This window comes from Lygodium microphyllum, chromosome 16, assembly GCF_053477565.2.
Source record: "Lygodium microphyllum isolate KBCC chromosome 16, Lygodium_microphyllum_v1.1.10, whole genome shotgun sequence".
NCBI classification, from domain to species: domain Eukaryota; kingdom Viridiplantae; phylum Streptophyta; class Polypodiopsida; order Schizaeales; family Lygodiaceae; genus Lygodium; species Lygodium microphyllum.
Window position 1 is genome coordinate 70386836 of NC_141150.1, and position 18651 is coordinate 70405486.

Sequence of the window (18651 nt, forward strand, 5' to 3'; positions counted from 1 at the left end):
AGGCACCACCCTAGACAATTTAGTGATTCATGTGCCTATAAATAGGGGCATTCATCCATCATCGCTCCACACTTACTCTCTCGTTCATTTTTCATCATTCCCCCATCACATCTTCAGCCTCAACACTCTTACCATTGCTGTCCACACCCCTATCCTAGTGGATATCTCAGTTCCTCGTGCTGTCCAACTGATGCCATATACTAGCAAGTGATCTCCTTCTAGAGGTCTTCTTCACATCACCATCAGCTCCAAACCCTCTAGATTGCTGTGTTTTAAGTCCATTGCCGGGCATCCTATTCTTCGTCATTTCCATTGCTGTGTTCGCTGGTTTCACTCCTTGGACTAGTGCGACATATCATCCTCATCATCACTTTGCGTTTCCAGCTCCCACACCACCCCAACAAACAAGCAACACTTCCCAACCATCAGTTCACTTTATGGAGGCAATGTTTACAGCACATTCAAGTCAAGCGATTTCATTCTAGAGGTCTTCTTCACATCATCATCAACTCCAAACCCTCTAAATTGTTGTGTGTTTTGAGTCCACAGCCTAGCATCCTATTCTTCATCATCTCCATTGATTTGGTTTCACTCCTCCTCGAACTGGTACAACAAATCATCCTCATCATTATTGTGTTTCAAGCTCCCACGTCACCCCAACAAACCAACAACAATTCCCAACCAACCATCAGTTCACTTTATGAAGGCTATGTTTGCAACACATTCAGGTCATCTACAACAAGTTACACCCTCTTTATCAGCCCTACATCAAATAGTGACGTTTTTGTGTTTCTTTCGCTCCTAAAGGGCTGCCCAACAAATGTCTTGATAGCAGCCATCATCCCAAAGAAATTTCAGTATCCTTCATCTTCAACAGCTCTCAAGGATTGCGCTTCACTACCTCTATTGTTGTACTTCATGTTCCATTGTCTCATCTAGCATTCTACTAACCGAAGGAAAACGTTTTGCCCCCTCCATAGAGTGGTTTTTTTCCTTGTCATCAACAACTTTGCCCGAAGGATAGTATTTTGCTCCCCTCACAACGCAAACCCCTTCTAGGTATTGCCGCCTCATCAGCCAAGACTGCCATACTCTCCATGCTCCACTCCATTGTATCAGCATGATTCGATGTTCATCTTCTTCTTTAGTGTTTCTAAGTGTCTTTGTCTAAGTCTTTATCATACATTGTATTTATCTCCCGCAAACCCTACCGTCTCTTGACATGGTATCAAAGCATACCATTCTTTCTTTCAACAATCCTCCCACTAGGTAAGAACCTGAAACAATTTTCATTTGAAGGAGTGGATAATAAGTCATTCAAATATACGAGAATGGTAGACAAAATGATCCAACTCATGATTTTGTAGTCACAATCAAGCAAGTTCAGTCCACAAAGCTAAACTAGAACAGTAAGTTTAGGGATACTTTAAGATATACCTAAATCCTGAAATATGCATACTTAAAGGCTGTAAAGCAAGGAAGTGACATTCATGACTTCTAGTTAAGAGAGCAGTTCTTTTTAGCTATCAGTGATCTTTAGAGATTAAATACAAATTTTGGTGTGATGACACTGCAAGAAAGGTCTCATAAAATGAATGTGCAGGTCAAATGACAAATTCCATACAATTCAATGGTTGAGAATTATATGATAGAGGTGAAAATGTAGCCCTAACAGAGATCCTTGGTGTTGTAGAGATGATTGAAATCCTTTCTACACCAGGTCATAAAAGAAGAGAAAAGGTGGAGATAAGCAACAACCCGATGGAAATTAAAGACATTATTTACACTATGTAGACAGTAGCAACAGAAAGGTGCCTGAAGAGACTCGGCACCTTTCCAGCATTTCATTGGAATTCATTTACAGATACAACGTTGGCTGAGGATGAAGATGATGATAAGAAACAGGTTTTTGAGTTTCTGTAGTTTCAGAAGGGAGTTAACCATCAGGAAAAGTTGCTAGTAATGGTGGTGCTGCTGATGGTGCTGAGACGAAGCCAGAAGAAGAAAAGAGGAAGGAGGGACACTGGAGAAGACAACGTGCGTCATGAAGAAAGGTGGAAGGAGGAACAAGGGGAGGAGAAGGAAAAGCAAGAAGGCAAGAAGGATTGGCAGGAGAATTAGCAGGAGTAACAGAGGAAGAAACACCATCAGCGAGAGAAAGAACAGCACTAGCATCAACATGAGGGGAAGGAGGAGGAGGAGACAATTGTACGGTAAGAAGACTGTAAAGAGATCCCTGGTATAACATATCCACAAGCTGATGGTTTTGAAACTAAATGTCCCTGTAGACAAGAGGAGGAGGAAGAGGAGGAGGAGGAGGAGGAGGAGGAGGAGGAACAGCCCATGTTGAGTACAAAATCTTGTGTTATACAGCAAGAAGATCATGGAGACAATGGGTATGCAACCTGATAGCTTGAAACTGTGTGTTCCTGTAGACATGCTAAGTATTAATGTGATAAATTGATATAAGGGTAGGTCAGAGCAAGTTAAAAAGAAGCAGATCTACAAATACACCTGAGATATACACACCAATTCACATCATGACAAAGAAAATTTAACTGCACAATAAGGAAATTCATGACAATCTTTTCCAACTGAACTGGTTATGTCATTCAACAACAGGGAAAAAAAACCTTCCACGAGCTTTTCATCTGAAAGATGTAGTCTGCTCACCGCATGATAGAACATATCCTCTCCTGGAATGTTCTTCACCTGGCCATAGAACAGGTGAAGATAAACCACCCATAAAGCCTCAGATGATGGCGTTGCTTCCAAGCCTCTTGAAAGAATATACAGTGCCTGGAGTAATGATTAGAAACGAGCCAAAAATTCAGTTTGGGTGACTTTCAGGTTCAGTTTTCCTAGCAGCCTCAGAAGCATTTTAGGGACACCTAGAAATCACTTTTCGATGTGTGTTTTAGAAACAGATTTTCAAAACCATCTCAGAAACATGCATTTTAAGCAACAAAAGGAGGCTTCAGTTCATCAAAATGGTTTTAGCGGGTTCCAAAAGTTAACACTGCAATTGATCTAGCTGGAGGACTGTCCACAGCACTCTCAAGGGACAATTCAGGTTCCTACAAAAAAAAAAAAAAATCCAAGTACTTGACCAGCCATTATGAGGATTCAGACAATGTAGCATATGATTGGGCTCATCCGTAATACAGATCTTTGAATGCAAGTGCCTGTCTCTGTCCTAATTTGAAGTTGTAAAGCAAATGGGAAACCTTCCATCAACTTCAGAAGAACAAACCACGAGATCTTAATTTGAAAATGCCATAATCTTTATAGACTTTAGATCAAAAGAAGGGAACTTTTTCTAAACATGTTGCAACGTTTAGTTGCCTCCCAAAACACACGCACACACGCCCACACAGATGAATCCATTTGAGAAAACATCCCAACCAACAGCACCTTCAAGTCATCCATGCATAAAGGCTCGACCTGGGCCATATGGCTAGATGGTAGCCTTAGAATTTGACTTACTCAAGTCGTTGAAAATAAGGTAGAATTTTATTTCAGTATTGTGCATACAGGCAGCATGACAACCGAGAAGCCTCAATTTTCATTATCACCCCTCCAGCAGAAGTGTGACTTAAGCTAAGCTCCTCCCTACCTCGGGCTTTCATGACTGCAGATGTGAGACCAAAAATTATCAGGATGCGTAGCACAAAGAGTGGAGACAGAGTATGACATCTATCATCTGCATGCAATACTTAGAATTAAGCAATAAGATGGAATTGAGAGAAAGAAAACTTGTCAGCTAAGGCCAAAACCAAAAGCCCTAAACTGAGGACGACTCAACAGACGGCAAGACAAGGACGCTGCATATAGCAAAAACATGGCTTGCATTGAAACAGGATCAAGGAGACAAAATGGGACAAAGGCATAAAGCCACTGAGGTTATATAATGTGTTCATTAAAGTAAGATCCATAAAGTGTGAGTATCTATATCAGCCATACAGGAGTGCACTTCATAATCCAGTTGGGGTAATCAAATATGAAAATTTAACTCTAGGAATAGAGGAATGACATCGCAACTAAAAAGCTGGAAATTACATTTTTACAAGCTTCAGAACTCATAACATTGATATTAAAATCGATGAAGCTCAATGCTGCCTCTAGGATAAAATCTTCATCCTCCAAGCTCTCAAAATAATGTCCCTGCAAAGACCAGAAACAGTAGAGCAATCCATATTTACAGAAACCTACAAAAAGAACACAACACGTCTCGGAATTCAGCAAGCTACTGTAAAAATAAAGTGTCTCAACAAAATAAATAACAGTGCATTATTTAAAAGCTTAGTAAGCAAGGATGCGTATCCCACCAAAAGTGACATCTGATTTTGGAAACCAACCTCATCCTCAGTCTGCAACCTACTGGCAACTGGAAAACTGCCAGAATTTGGGAAGTCATTCCCCAAAATCTGTGGCTGCAAAGATGCATCTGACAACGCTGTCAATTCGACAGGCAACTGTCGATGAACAGGAAGGGACATTGAAAAGGGCTGCCGGAATCCAGACTGATGCTTACAAGTAAAGAGAGAAAGAGGTGATGTACAGTGCTCCAGCTTCACCAAGTAGGAACCTATATGGTAGACAGGGACTTTCATTAAATGGACGCTCCATGTAGACTTCATTGACTTTTGTGAAGCAGCAGCATTATTAGCTTCCAGTTCGTCTTGCCTCTTCACCTCCAACCTTGCTGGTGAATATAAGGGATCAGTCCCAGGTTTCTTCATGGCTTCTATGTCATTACAGTTCGTCGAAGTTTGAAACTGATCAGATGCATGGCTTGAACCTGGCAAATAGTCCCTTTTATGCTGCCAATCACACTCCTCATTATTGCATTTCCCCCGGTGTTCATATTTACACAATACTTTGTGTGGATCAATCTCGTATGTCCAGGTATTTAAGCTGCTAGAAAGATGGGAATCATCTCGAAAGTGACTAGGAGACCGAAATCCCCTTAGAGGACTCTCATAACGCACTGGTGCAACAACATTATTGTGATCAGCCTCATGGGCTACACTTTCCTCTTCTGTGTCAGACAGATGTTCAGAAAGACTCAAGTCTCTTTGACTAAACACTGGCAAAAGAAGCGAAGAAGGCACTACAGTCTGTACATTCAAAAAACCTTGTTCTGACTCTGACTCTAATTGCACCTTGTGTAATGGTGGGAGACTAGCCCTTAGCTCTGGATCTTGCAATGAATGAACTGATTGCATACTATTTTCAGCAGGCACATCATAGAGAACATCAGAGACTTTTCGATTATGGGCATTGTCACCCAAGTTGCTCCAATTCATAAAATCGATGGAACTATTGTCTGGTTGCTGTATGCTAGCTCCATGAAAACCGTTTTCATTCACAGACCTAGCATCTGCATTCTTCATCCTTACAACAGCACAATGATCCTGCATTTCGACAACTACATTAAAATTATTCCAATCTACTACAAACAAGTAAAATGGAACAACAGAAACTGTTGCAAGTCAGAGTGGCTAGAGTAAGATGTTAATCTCTTACTGGGGAGCAATCATCCCTGTAACTGAGGGATGCCTTCGAATCAGTCTGTTGACTTAAACATGATGCCTTGATTCTTCCTGCAACATTGCAAACACTTGAACTGAACGGCCATGTACTACCAATTAACTTTCAGCAACAAATTTTCCACAAATAGATCTCACAGTGAAGCCTGGCATTTTAAAATTATTAACCAACAAGCAAGGACAATGCCAATGACAAACTTGGACATAAATTTAAGAGAAAAGAAAAGTAGATTGTGACTGGATACCGTCAATTTCTAAACATTTCACATCTTCTGTCTCTGTCTGAGACTGCCGTGGTCCAGCAAAAGTGTCAGGCATACTCGCATCATGCATGACAGAACAAGCCCTGAAGCATTCCTCCGATGCGTCTGCAGCTATAGATGATCGGTGGATGCCAGTAGGATTATGATTCTCAATATTTCCCAGCACTTCGGGCTGTGTGGCGCTGGTCACAATACATTCAGAGTTACAATTTATAATTTGTGAATGGAACGAGGCAGCTACACCACCATCAAAATCCTTTTCTTGAGTCAAAAGGATCTCCTTTTCTGATACGGCACCTTCATTTCTGTCATTAGAGCTTGATCCAAGTAAGTCATGAACTCTTTCACCTACATTTCTCTGCAGATCTGTTGCAAAACTAGCAGAACTGAAACCGTGGTGAGACTGTTTCTCAGCATGATGAGCCTGAACAACTTTGTCCAATGTAGGACTAGTCCTACTCAGCTTACTTAGGTCAGTCTCTCTTATACCTTCTGAATAATTGACATTGACAGGACCTTTGGGTACACTACTCAGAGTGCATGCACTTACTGGACCTATGGTCTCAGAACCTGTAGGAGGATAACTCAAGGCGCAAGAGTCTGTTTGATCTTGATCTTCGGAACCTTCAACAACCATAGTTAAGCTCCTTTGCAAAAAACCGCTGCCTTCCCCAGTACTTTGATTCCCATCACTCTTCTGTTTCTTTGCCTCTCTTTCGAACACATCCATAAGGGCATTGGTAGAAGGAATGAAATGGTCCCCTTCAAGTTCATTAAATGCTGTGTCAAGTGATGCACGATTGCCTCCTAGATCATGCCGATGCAGGCTTAAATTTTCATTTATTAGATATTTATGTGCAGAACCAGTCACATTTTGATCCCCTGAAACCAAGCCTTTATCAAATTGAGGAACTGCCAAATCCATCATCACAGCATCTCTAGTCACATGACCATCACTGGCTCTGCTACTAATTTGCAAATTGACAACTGTCTGATCTCTGACCAACAAGGATGATGCTCCGATGTTTAAAGTTCTTCCTGATGAATAACTAGGAGAACTAGCATTCATTAAGATCCCTTCATCATTATGTACATGTGACAAAAAGGAAGCTTTGTTCGAAGAGAGATATTGTGCTTGTGCAGCTTTAATTCTAGCAGCCAGCATTTCCCTCTTCTGATAGAGCACATCACAAAGAGAGTTAGCAGAAAGGAGTGCTTCCTGTGCCTCCTGATAATGCCTCCTAGCCAGTCGTTCTCGAACCTCACATTTGCGACGATTTTGCTGAGCCTCTTCTAGCTGCTTGTCAACAAGAATTTCCTCTTCACGCCATCTACGAAGCGTATCACACCCAAGTTTTAAGCTTTGTTCTGAAATATCATGAAATAGTGACATATTTGAGTAGTGCAATTGATTTTCCAGGTTCCATACCGGAACACTTGAACATGAAGTACCACCAACAAGAACTCCTTGAATGCCTTTGCTACTCCCTCCAATAATAGCAGAATCGCCATGCTTCTCAATGAGGGTCCTCGAAGCACTCCCAACAGGAGTATTGGTTACACTAGGGTGTTTGTCAATGTCGGAAGTAACCAGGTCTTCATGATTGCCTGATATGAGTACTGTTGCATGCTCGTCCTTGTTCGTGTCAGAAGTGACTGATTCTTCAAGATTGCCAAGAGGTGTCATATTATTGACTTGCATGACCTGATCTGTAGGCAGTTTGATCTCAACACTGCTCAGATTTGCAGGCATTGAATAAAGAGAGAGAGAACTCTTACTTTGCTCTCCTAAATTAGACACATTGACTGCAATTGCATCTTCACCAACCCTTGCAGGAGAAGCAGCAGAAGGGACAGATCCAAGATCACTCTTTGAAACTGCATTCAGGCTCCCCTTTTCAACTTGACATTTTAGGAGTACTGGCATTGACATTTGAGATTCCTGTTCACACAAACAAAGTCAAAACAATTTATATATGTTGCACAGACTGTTTCTTTTTCTCAACATGGGAATTAATTTACCTGCATTGTTTCCATAGAATTGTCTTGGACCCTCAGTGAAGCAGCTGCTTCTGCATCCATAACCAATTGATCATTTAAAAAGGATGCTGTAGGTTTTTCTCCTTTCCGCACACCTGCCATTACCTGGCCTTCTGTGACAGATGGCTGTGATTGAGCAAGAGAGTTCTTTGTTTTCTGTTTCTTAACCCTCTCAATGTCACGCAACAAAACTGCACAATTGTTGACTTGCTCAGACTCATCACGTTTACGCTTTGGAGTGAAATTCATTTTGCCAACATCCCCATTCTTGTCCTTATCTAAGGTATCTTTACTTTGGGGCCTAGCTAGGCCTTTCCTACTCGAATCTGGATCAACTAGCCTTGAAAACTCAGTGTTTTGTAAGGCTTGAACCACCCCAGCCATTCCATAACCTTGAGTTGTTGAAACTCTTGTTGAAAATTGTCCTATTATATTAGGAACGTTACTTCGCTCCTGTTTACAAGCAAGTTTCTCCAACTTCTGTACTGGTATCAGCTTCAGTGGGTGTAAGGTTGCATCACCAGTCACCAGAGTAGCATTTGATGCAGAAGTAGCCCTGTTCATGATTCTGTCAGACTTCACAACACCATCAGACTTGGGCAAGGGCAATGAACCTGAACTGGTATTAGCTATGCAGGTGCTACCTGGAGTAGGCTCTCCAATCATCAGTTCCCTGATGCCGTTCTGCTTCCGTAGCTGTAGCTCACTCTCTTTGGCAGCAATTTGCTTCCTTAAGTTCTCTAGATCCACTGGAATCTTTCGTGGATTGACAGATGTGCGTGCAGTAACTGGCTGCAATCCAGTAGCAGAACTCAACCTTGAAAACCTTGATGTTGCAGAACTAGACTTTCCTTTTGAGCTCTCAATTGCTGCAATCTGTCTCTTGACACGATCAATTTCAGATTTTAAATCACCTGTGGTTTGACTGGACAAACTCATCTGCTGACTGCCATTACCATTTCCATTTGTTAAACCATTCAAAACCCCCTTCTTATTTGTAGAATTGTTCCTGACAGCCTGACCTTGTTGCTCTCCATCACTGTCGCTATCATCATCAGAGAATTTAATAACAAGAGAGCTATTTCCCTCAGCAGTAAAACCACCAGTATTAGGGACAGTTGAAGCAACTGGAATGTTCAAACTCGCTAGGAATGCATCTGCTTCTTTGCGTAAACCAGCTGCAGATGTAGGCAATGCAATTGGAGAACTCAGAGGCTTCAAAACACTCTGGGAAGTTGCTGTAACTGGAGTTGGACTCCTTGTTGCAGATTGAGAAACTGCATCCACAAAAGAAACTTAGTATACAAGTTAGAAGAACTTAAAATCAATGTGATGATAAAGGCTTACCATTTTCATCACTTCTTCTGGCTGGTTGAGAAACTTTCGGCATGGACATTTCGCTGATTGATGGAGGCCTCAACAAGCCAGAAGAACCAGAAACTGTATTTGAAACATCTATATTGGCAGGTACCTCTACAGTTACAGATCGTTGTACACCAGAATCTCCACTTACAGGAATGCTACTCCCTTGTGTTGTATTTGAAGTTGACAAAACTCCTCCTGGGGAGTGTGTATTGGGAATAGCCAAACCAGATTGTGATGCCTAAAAACACAATTAGATTAGCATTCCATTTTTGTTATGACAACGTTCTTTTACCACAAGAACAAGAGATTAAGCAAAAATATATCTCTAAGTCCAACCAAAAAAGCAGAGAGAGGAAAGAGAAACAGAGCAGCATTTAAAGCAAAGGAGCCAAAGAGGTAAGATAGCTAAACACTCCCAGGTGGAACATACTGGGAATATCCAAACCAGATTGCAAAGCCTGGAAAGTTGGAAACACAATTAAGGCCTTCAGGATGTTCTGGGCAGATTAGCAGCTATAATTTGTTATAAATATTTGCTGGGCCAATGCTTAAAGGATGGTGCCATGATGTGAGTCGGTCATTTGTTCAATTACATCTACTTAAATTTGTTAAAATGCACAAGCCAAGTGGATGCCACTTTGCCTTTTTCTATCACCCAGATTATATTTAGTAACGTAAGTGTTAATCCAATTCTTCTCTATCTCCCACTTCCTCTTCTTCTGCATCAACGATAATCTGGTAATGTAATTGCAAATGCAATTCTTCTCAATCTCCCACCTCCTCTTCTTCTGCATTATCTGGTATTCAGCCCCTCCTACCGTCTCTCTGTCCCTCCTGCATCCCCCAGCTCCTCTTCCTCTTCATCAGAGCTTCTATCTACAGCCTTTCTCTTCTCATCAGCTACAATCATTACCACACAGCTCTAGACATTTAAAGCCCAATGACAAAAAAATAAACCGTCCTTTCGTTGCAACATTTAAATGGTGAATTTTGCACCCAAAAAAGAAGTGTCTTTCTTTTCCTCCCTCTGATTCTTTCATCTTCATGTGTTCATGTAAAACCTCCACATTTTCCATAGTTTAGCTGCAAATCTAAAGCAGACTTGCACTGACCTTCATCACATGATCTCAGTTATCTGCTTCCAATCTTCACTTGGTGGTGAAGGAGAAAGTTGAGGATGTCACACAAGCCATGTGCTGCAACACGTAGCTGGACTTGCCACCCTGTCAAAGGCCACCACATGGCCAAACAGTATCTCTGTTTCAATATATTCAGAGTGGTTCTTCTTTTTTACATGTTCCTGCTATAATGCAAAGCCTCTCACCAGAAAAGCTTTCGCACATCTGTCATCTTCATGATCAAAACCCTGCCACTTGGCAAAACTTGCTTGTGCAAGTGGAAAAAACATTTTTAGGGACTGGTGGAGCCTATTCCAACCATTGTGAGAGAGAAGGAAGCTATTAGAGATCAAGGAGAGATTGCTAATATGATTTGCAGCCACCAAGGATCAGTCCTACAACATGTGACAGTACTTTGGAGCCCTCCAAGAGCACAGGTGACAGTAGCCCAAGGTCCTTCTAGTGCAGATGATAGCATATAGGATGGGATAGCAATCTGTCTAGTGGTCTGAAGCTGCACATGATAGCTTCCATGGCTGTTTGACAAAGCAACAGCAGCAAATGATTAATTTTCTTCAATTCTTCGTAAAGAAAGTCTAAATTTTCTCTCTCCACAACATTATCTCTCATCTCCCAATCTTTCTACAACCTTGCTCCAAATATTATAACATTAAGATCACCAAAGGCTAAAAAATTTCAAATTTCTCTATTATAAATCCTAATCTGCAAACAAAAATTAGGGTTTAGCAGCAACTTCAGGAAGCGTGCCAAAAATTAGAAGCTCCAAAACTTGGATTCAACAAGGCTGAATCTGTTTTCGGCCAAATTCAAGAGAAGGGACCAGTAACAGTAAATCCATGAAATTGGGGCATTTTCCATATCAATCAGAGCATATGAAGGACAATTGACTGCCAAATCAAGGGGCAAATAAAATTGAAGACTTGCTAGTCGGTTTGGACAACAAGGGAAGTTGGAATACCGAAAGGGATTCAAAAAAACCCATTGTACATCAACTTCTTCAATTAAGTTAAAGAAATACCGAATGTCCAAGATTGTGAGTTAATTTGCATTTCTCAGTTTTGTAATAAATGTTGATGTTGTAACGAAGTTCTAATCAAGAAACTACCACCTATCCACAGAAGAAAGGCTGGTTTCAACATGTGTCAAGGCTAGTCTTGTACCTATGTAACACGGAGCAAAAATGACTCAATGGTGTCCTACAGCTCAAGGGTCACAGCACACATGGGGGAAGATTCCTTGTACAACAGCAAAAGCTCCAACCACGTCTGCCAGGTACAGCGATGCAGAAGTGTAGGACAAAGACTGAGAGAGTGAACACAGAGAGGAGAGAGAGAGAGAGAGAGGGGAGACAGTGAAACGCAGAAAATCTGCAGTGTAGCATGCTGTATAGGAGTGCATAAATATACACGGGTGCAGAGAAAATATCTGTGTGTGTCTCCACCTTGAGAACCTCAATCTCCGTCAGCCCACGTGCTATCAGTCTTAGTAGACCGTCTCTGTCAGATGTCAAATCAGAATGTGTACACAATGTGCTAGAGGACTGCTATAAATAGCAAGCAAGAAAACACCAAAAATGACCAGGTCGGCTACTGACAGAAAATCTATCCGGCTGCACAGCCTGGTGTTGTGCTAAGAAATGCACTTAGCCACTTAAACAGCCCCAAAACATGCTTATTTTAGGCTTATTTTAGCCAAAACCCTAAAATGAGGAGCGGATCAAGAAAGTTAAGTGGGAAAGGATCTAAAACCCTAATTTTCTATAAATTGGCAACCAACCCTCCACTCTTTCACAATCTCGTTTTTGCAGGTTTCAGGTATTACCAGCTTGCTGCCCACACCCCAATCACAGAGGACATCTCAGCCCTTGCTGTCCATCAGTGTTCCCTACAGTCTGGCACCTGTTTCCAGCCCTCCACATTGCTGCTACTTATGCCTGGCGACTGACTGCTGTTCATCTGAACTGCTGTCGTACAGCCTGCCACGCCAGCAAACTGCTGCGTTTGCAGGCTCCAGCTGCCGCCCTGACAGTTTTCTCTCTCCTGTCTGCAATCGCTGCAGTCTTTCTCTCTCCTGCAGGCTATCCTGCCTACGTTTTCAGTCTTTCTCTCTCCTGCAGGCTGTCTTGCCTGCGTTTTTAGTCTTTCTCTCTCCTACAGGCTCCATTTTTAGTCTTTCTCCCTCTTGCAGGCTGTCCTGCCTGCGTTTTTAGTCTTTCTCCTGCAGGCTCCATTTTTACTCTTTCTCTCTCCTCACTGCTGTCTGCATCAGATCCAGCTTCTCACTACTGTGTTTGCTAGTGTTCGACATCCAGAGGCTGCCTTGCTGCAATTCGGGATCCATTCAGAGTACGACACACTCACCAGCTCATTACCCCTGCCTTGATCCTAGAGATACAGGAGTTCAAGGCTCAGTATTCATTCACTGCATAGTATGTTTGCTGCATGAGCATCGTATTATTAGTAGTCATATCATTTCATCTATTTATTGTGTTCATTGTCTCTGAGTTACTCTAACCCTAACCCTAACTGTGTTCTTTTTATCAGTCTGTGCTTTGTCGTACGGTTTCTGTTTATGCTTCTGTGTTAGGGTATTTTTCTTTACACCTAGCCGACTGCAGGCTGCCACGTGGCACCTGCACAGACTGCTAACGTAGCTACTGACATGTCATGCTAACATGGCTCCTATGCTGTCCGTATTGCTGATGTGGCACTTTGCGCTGTCCAAGAAATGACTCTGACGTGGCACTCTACGTTGTCCAAGAAATGACTCTCTAAGTTCCATGGTTGCACGAAACGCCGTTTCTGGCCCTCAGAAACGGCATACCGTTTCTTGCCGTTTCTGCTACGTAGAAATGCCGTTTCTGATCCCCCCCCCCCTTTTTTGACTTTTCAACGCATTCTTTGCAGGCCTTTTTAGGCGATTTTTCCCTACGTTTTTGAGCCCCCACGTGAAAAAACAAGAGCCCCGATTTGAAAATTGCTGCAACCTATGCATGCTCGTTTCTCGAATGCTGCCGGCAGCCATGGGCTCTGCACACACCTACGTTTTGGCCTGCTCTCTCTCTCTCTCTCTCTCACGAGTCCCTCCCGAGCTCTAGCCTCTCTCTCTCTCTCTCTCTCTCTCTCTAGACTCACACACACACAGTGCACACACAATTGTGGGCACTGGAGTTTGGGCCTTGGCCCTTGCAAGTCTCTCTCTCTCTCTCTCTCTCTCTCTCTCTCTCTCTCTCTCTCTCTCTCTAGACACACAATGCACACACAATTGTGGGCACTAGAGTCTGGGCCTTGGCACTTGCAAGTTGCTCTCTCTCTCTCTCTCTCTCTCTCTCTCTCTCTCTCTCTCTCTCTCTCTCTCTCTCTCGTAAAAGGTAATTGTATTAATTATGAAAAAAAGGTACAAGGTTACATGATTACAAGATGCACGATGGCTCTAAGCCACCGTGTGTGAACTTGTCAGTACAAAACACGAATTGAGATACACAAGTCATGGCAAAGACACAGAGGAAATTGCTCTATGCCAAGGAAGCAAGTCTTCCCGAGGGAGCACGTCAGAGTGCCGAATGAGATCTATCTGCCAAAGCAAGAGGCTTTTAAGGCTGGCAATGTGTCCCGGAACATTAGAGGCAGAATCAAAAAGAAAGGCATTTCGAGTAGTCCAATTATGCCAGCATCCCCAGTATCTGAGAAAATGAAACAAGGTCTTCATATGCAACTGTGCCGGTGCGGGGTATTTTGGGCGTACAAAAACCCAATCGAAAGGACTCATTGAGAAACCAACCACAACTCGCCAAACCGCTGACAAAAGCGACCAGATTTTCTTAGCGAGAGGGCAAGAGATAAATCGGTGACGGGCCGATTCCACAGCAGTGGTGCAGAAGAAACAGTTGCCGTTAGAGATTCGACGCTTGAAAAGGGCCGAGGCAAGAGGAAGACCACCAATCATTACCCTCCAAAGAAAGACCTTGCATTTGAAAGGTGTCTTGTTCACCCAGCCCTCCATCACAGTTGCCTTCCACCATGACTGAGATTTCCTCAACCCCCATACAGTATTAGCTTTAGTGACCAGCCATTGATGATCTTTAATTAGAAGATGGTACACCTGGTTAGCCGAGGCCTTTTCCAAATTTAACTGACCTACAAGGACCCAATCCTGCCAAGGGTGATCCACAGCAAGGGCAGGAAAGGGTTGCCTGCTCTGGAGCACTAACAAAAGCTGTTCCCATAAATCATGGTATCCACGAGGGATTCGGAAAAGCCTCTTGGCAGTAAGAAATGATATGAAGACATTACGACTGGCAAGGGTGGCATCTGCAACTGAGGTCAAGCCCAAACGGGCCATGCGGTTAAATTTTGGTCTAAGCTCCTGTTTGCCTTCCCATGAAAGTAATCTCGAGGCTGCCAACAATTCCAGTTGAAAAGAGTTAGTATTTACGCGGTCCTCCGCTGGAGACCAACGCGCCTTCTAAAGAACCAATTGCCAGGAGCCGACCAAATGAACAAGCAGAGATGAGGAAGGACTTGAAAACCGAGAGTCCGCATTAAGCACATGCCACCACGAGCCTCGAATTTGTGTATTCCCATGCAGAAGCCTGCGGTCCTCAAGAAAATAACGGGCTATAGCGGCCCACGGGTAATGCTCCATACACATGGCACGAAAAAGAAACCAACAAAGTGCCAGCATATGAGTTTTGGCATCCAAAATAGCCCCACCACCCAAGCGTTTGGGTGTACATGTTTGCGACCACGAAATCCACGAAATACCGGCATGCAATGAATCCTTCTTCCATAACATGAAACGAATGGGCCGGATGAGAGCATTCAAAGTAGTAGGAGACCAAGGCAGCAATGGTAAGAAATATGTGAGCATTGGCAGCATAATTGTTTGAGCCACTTTGAGGCGAAGCATGGAAGGGCCAAGCTTGCGACTTCCAATAGAGAAACTTCGCTGCCAATTTCTGTGAAATCCACTGTAGTAGTTGTTTTGACCGAACATCAACACCCAAAGGGTACCCAAGATGCCTGACAATGGAATCACGGGGCACAACCTGTCCCTGCCAGCCCAATGACCGTAAATCCGACTCCGTACAACTGAGAAGGGCCGATTTGAAAGTATTGATACGAAGACCAGAAGCCTGACCAAAGAGCGTCCAGACATCTATTGCCTTGCGAATATTGTCCTTGTCTGCACGTAAAATCATAAAACTGTCATCTGCCAAAGATTGACTAACGAACTGCTGACCAAAAGGAAGAGACAGTCCGGCCAACTGAGCAAAAGCTGCCATGGAGGCTAACATCGACAAAACCGAATGAGTCGCCAGGGCAAAGAAGAGAGGACTCAAAGGACAACCCTGTCTCACAGAACGTGCCAGGACAAAGGGCTCTGTAACACCACCATTTAGCATAACTCGCGAAAAGGCCGCCGCACTAATGGTGTAGATCAAGCGAGACATCCGAGTGCCAAAGCCCATCGTAGACATAAGTTCTACAATGAAAGACCAGTCTAAATAGTCAAACGCCTTTTCCAGATCCAATTGGATCAATACCACTTCCTGACTAGAGTGCCTTGCATAGTCAATAGCCATTTGCACATTTAAGATATTATGCAGAATGTTGCGGCCCTTAATGAAACCATATTGAAGAGGATGCACAATGGCCGGAAGATGTTTGTGGAGCCGATTCGCCAGCACTTTGAAAAAGATTTTATACATCAAACCCATCAAAGAGATTGGTCTCCAATATTGCAACATTGACGGCGAAGGAACCTTTGGAAGCAATTTGATAAGCCCTTCTTTCCATGAGGAAGGCATGAACCCCGTTTCCCAAACCTGCTGAAACATAGCCGTCAATGGCTTCACCAGTTGGGTAACAGCGCTCTCAAAGAACTCATTGGTGAGACCATCCCAACCGGAACTTTTATCCTTAGGCAGGCACAACAAAACATCCATAACCTCCTCCTCACAAATATCAGACTCCAAAGTAGTTTGCATATCAAGTGGAACCTGCTGTCGGACCAGATCATAGAAGACTGAACGTGCATGCGTAACCTGGTCAGAAGGTGACTGAGAAGAAGCAAGAAGCTCCAGAAAATAATTCATGCACATATTAACAATAGTCTGAGGGTCAATGACCATTTGACCCTCTAAATTCTGGAGTCTAGTCATATTTTCTCGAGCCGAAGAGGCATGCAACGCGCGAAAGAACTTATGAGTTTGACAAGCACTATCTTGCAAATTCTCAGTCAACTTTTGTAATTTGGCCTGCTGATAAGATTTCAGCTGAAACTCTTTAATAAGATCAGCCAAACGCATTGCCAGTGACAGCAGAAATTCATCATCTGAAGTGTCTACCAGAGTAGAGAACGAACCAAAGCCAATAAGTCCTCCGCTGCATGTCGACACCGCCGACAAAGAGAGGCATGGTGGATCCCATACTGCCGAGCTATCCGCTACACATTAGAGAGCAATCGTTCAAAGGAAGCAGTGCCCTCAGAGGCGAAGTCCAATAAAAATCTATCAATCAATTGCTACATATAGCCCCGAAAGAGCGAATGCTTCAAAAAAGAGGAGTTGAAACGTAAAGGGAGTCTATCAGCAGTTGCATAAAAGGTGCAATGGGTTGTACAAGTATCTTAAGCTGGAGAGGGAAATGGTCCGACAAGGCATATTGCTGCAAGACTGTCATTTCCAGCATCTCAGGAAGAAAATCATCATCCTGCATCATGTACATTCGGTCCAACCACGACCGTGTAGTGGCATACTGCGTCGAATGGAAAGTAAACCCTGTAGAAGAAGAGTGTAGCCATGACCATAGATCTTGCTTAAGCACGGCAAGAGCAAACACATTCCACACCCGACTTTCCAGAGCGTCCATCACCGAATGCCCTTAAGTGGATTGTGAAGAATCAACACACATATTAAAATCCCCCATTAAAAAAACCCCGTCTGCCAAGTGACAAGGAGGTCTTCAAGGTATTCCAAAGATCCCGGCGGGATAAAGGATCATTCAGAGCATATAGGCCCAACAACCATAAGATTTCTCCTTCAAATAAAACTTCAACCACCACAAAGCGGCCATGTACATCATTTTTAATAAGAACCGGCTGATATTTCTCATGTACAATCATAAGCACACCAGAATAATGCCCGGTGGGTGTCGTTGCATAAAATAAGCGAAACCCATGGCAATCCACAACTTTTCCTGCTTCACCGTGACTCTTGTGCTCTACCGCACACAAGACATCCCATTGATTCTCATGCAATACAGTCCACATGGCATGTTGCTTATGGCGAGAACAAATGCCTCGCACATTCCACGTGGCTATCTTCATGTGTATTCAAAAAGAAAATCAAGAACGAGGCACCACTTGCCTTGATTTAACCTTTTCTACGACGTGCCTCTACCAAGTCATTGCCACGGGAATCCAAACCCAAAGCAGGTTGTTTACCTTTATCCACAACTTTATGTGGCTGGGGTGCATGCTGGGACGAAGCATCAAGCACCATGTCTTCCATTGGCAACGCAACATGCTCATCATCTAAAGATGGTTTCTTATCTAGGCATTCGGCCATAAAATGCCCCAATTTTCCATACGAAAGGCAGTGTCCTGCAAAGTTGCCCCATTTCAAACGAAAGTGCAAAGGATGCATGCCAGAGCAATTAATACAAAGCCATGCAGGCCTTTTCCTAGCAGTGTCCCATAACATACACAAACGGTTGCGATTCATGGCCCTTAGGCTCGGGGGGACCATAACAGTTCCCACAACGGCCATGGCATCCTTTAACAACGGCCAATAGACAGCCGAGCAATTTTCCACTTCAACCCACACCGGGCATTCACGTTGAAGGACGCGCTGAAATGTCTGCCATAGGGCGCCATGGCACAACATGGACCAAACGGCGATCAAAGAACAATGGCAGTTTAGACAGAAGCTCAACCCGATGCGTCTCAGATTTCAACAGTACCTCATAGAGATTTCGAGGCCCAACAAAAATCTCCTCAACACACTCCCCCTGTAGTAAATGATGCAGCCACTAGTGAATGTGGGAAAGCACTGGAATCCTACCAGTAAAGAAGAGTATAACAGCACGGTCGTAAAACACCGAAAAAGAGCGCAAGACACTTTTCGAGTCCACCGTGGCTTCCAGAACATCGTCAGTTCCAAAGTCAGAAAACGCTGCATGATTGTGTTGGACATACTCGCCAAGCAGCGTGTTGGCAAACTCCAGTAAGTGCTCCCAGTAAATATCCTGTGAATCCACCGAGTCAGAGGCAACCTGAGCATACGAACAT

General features: G+C 43.4%; 1 protein-coding gene across 8 annotated transcripts in view; it reads right to left on the bottom strand.

Moving 5' to 3' along the window:
* LOC148022963 (zinc finger C3H1 domain protein) overlaps positions 1-18651 on the bottom strand; it is a 70346-nt gene that overhangs the window by 12469 nt on the left and 39226 nt on the right. For 3 of the 8 annotated variants that reach the window (XM_087695901.1, XM_087695898.1, XM_087695904.1), the window contains exons 2-8: positions 9203-9458; positions 7838-9132; positions 5798-7757; positions 5530-5606; positions 4329-5417; positions 4060-4164; positions 2674-2799 (exon numbers count right to left, since the gene is read on the bottom strand). In XM_087695901.1, coding sequence (XP_087552027.1) covers positions 2674-2799; positions 4060-4164; positions 4329-5417; positions 5530-5606; positions 5798-7757; positions 7838-9132; positions 9203-9458 — 4908 coding nt within the window. Of the gene's footprint in view, positions 1-2673; positions 2800-4059; positions 4209-4328; positions 5418-5529; positions 5607-5797; positions 7758-7837; positions 9133-9202; positions 9459-18651 lie in introns of those variants that run through there. The other 5 variants (XM_087695900.1, XM_087695905.1, XM_087695902.1 and 2 more) reach the window with 5 other exon arrangements.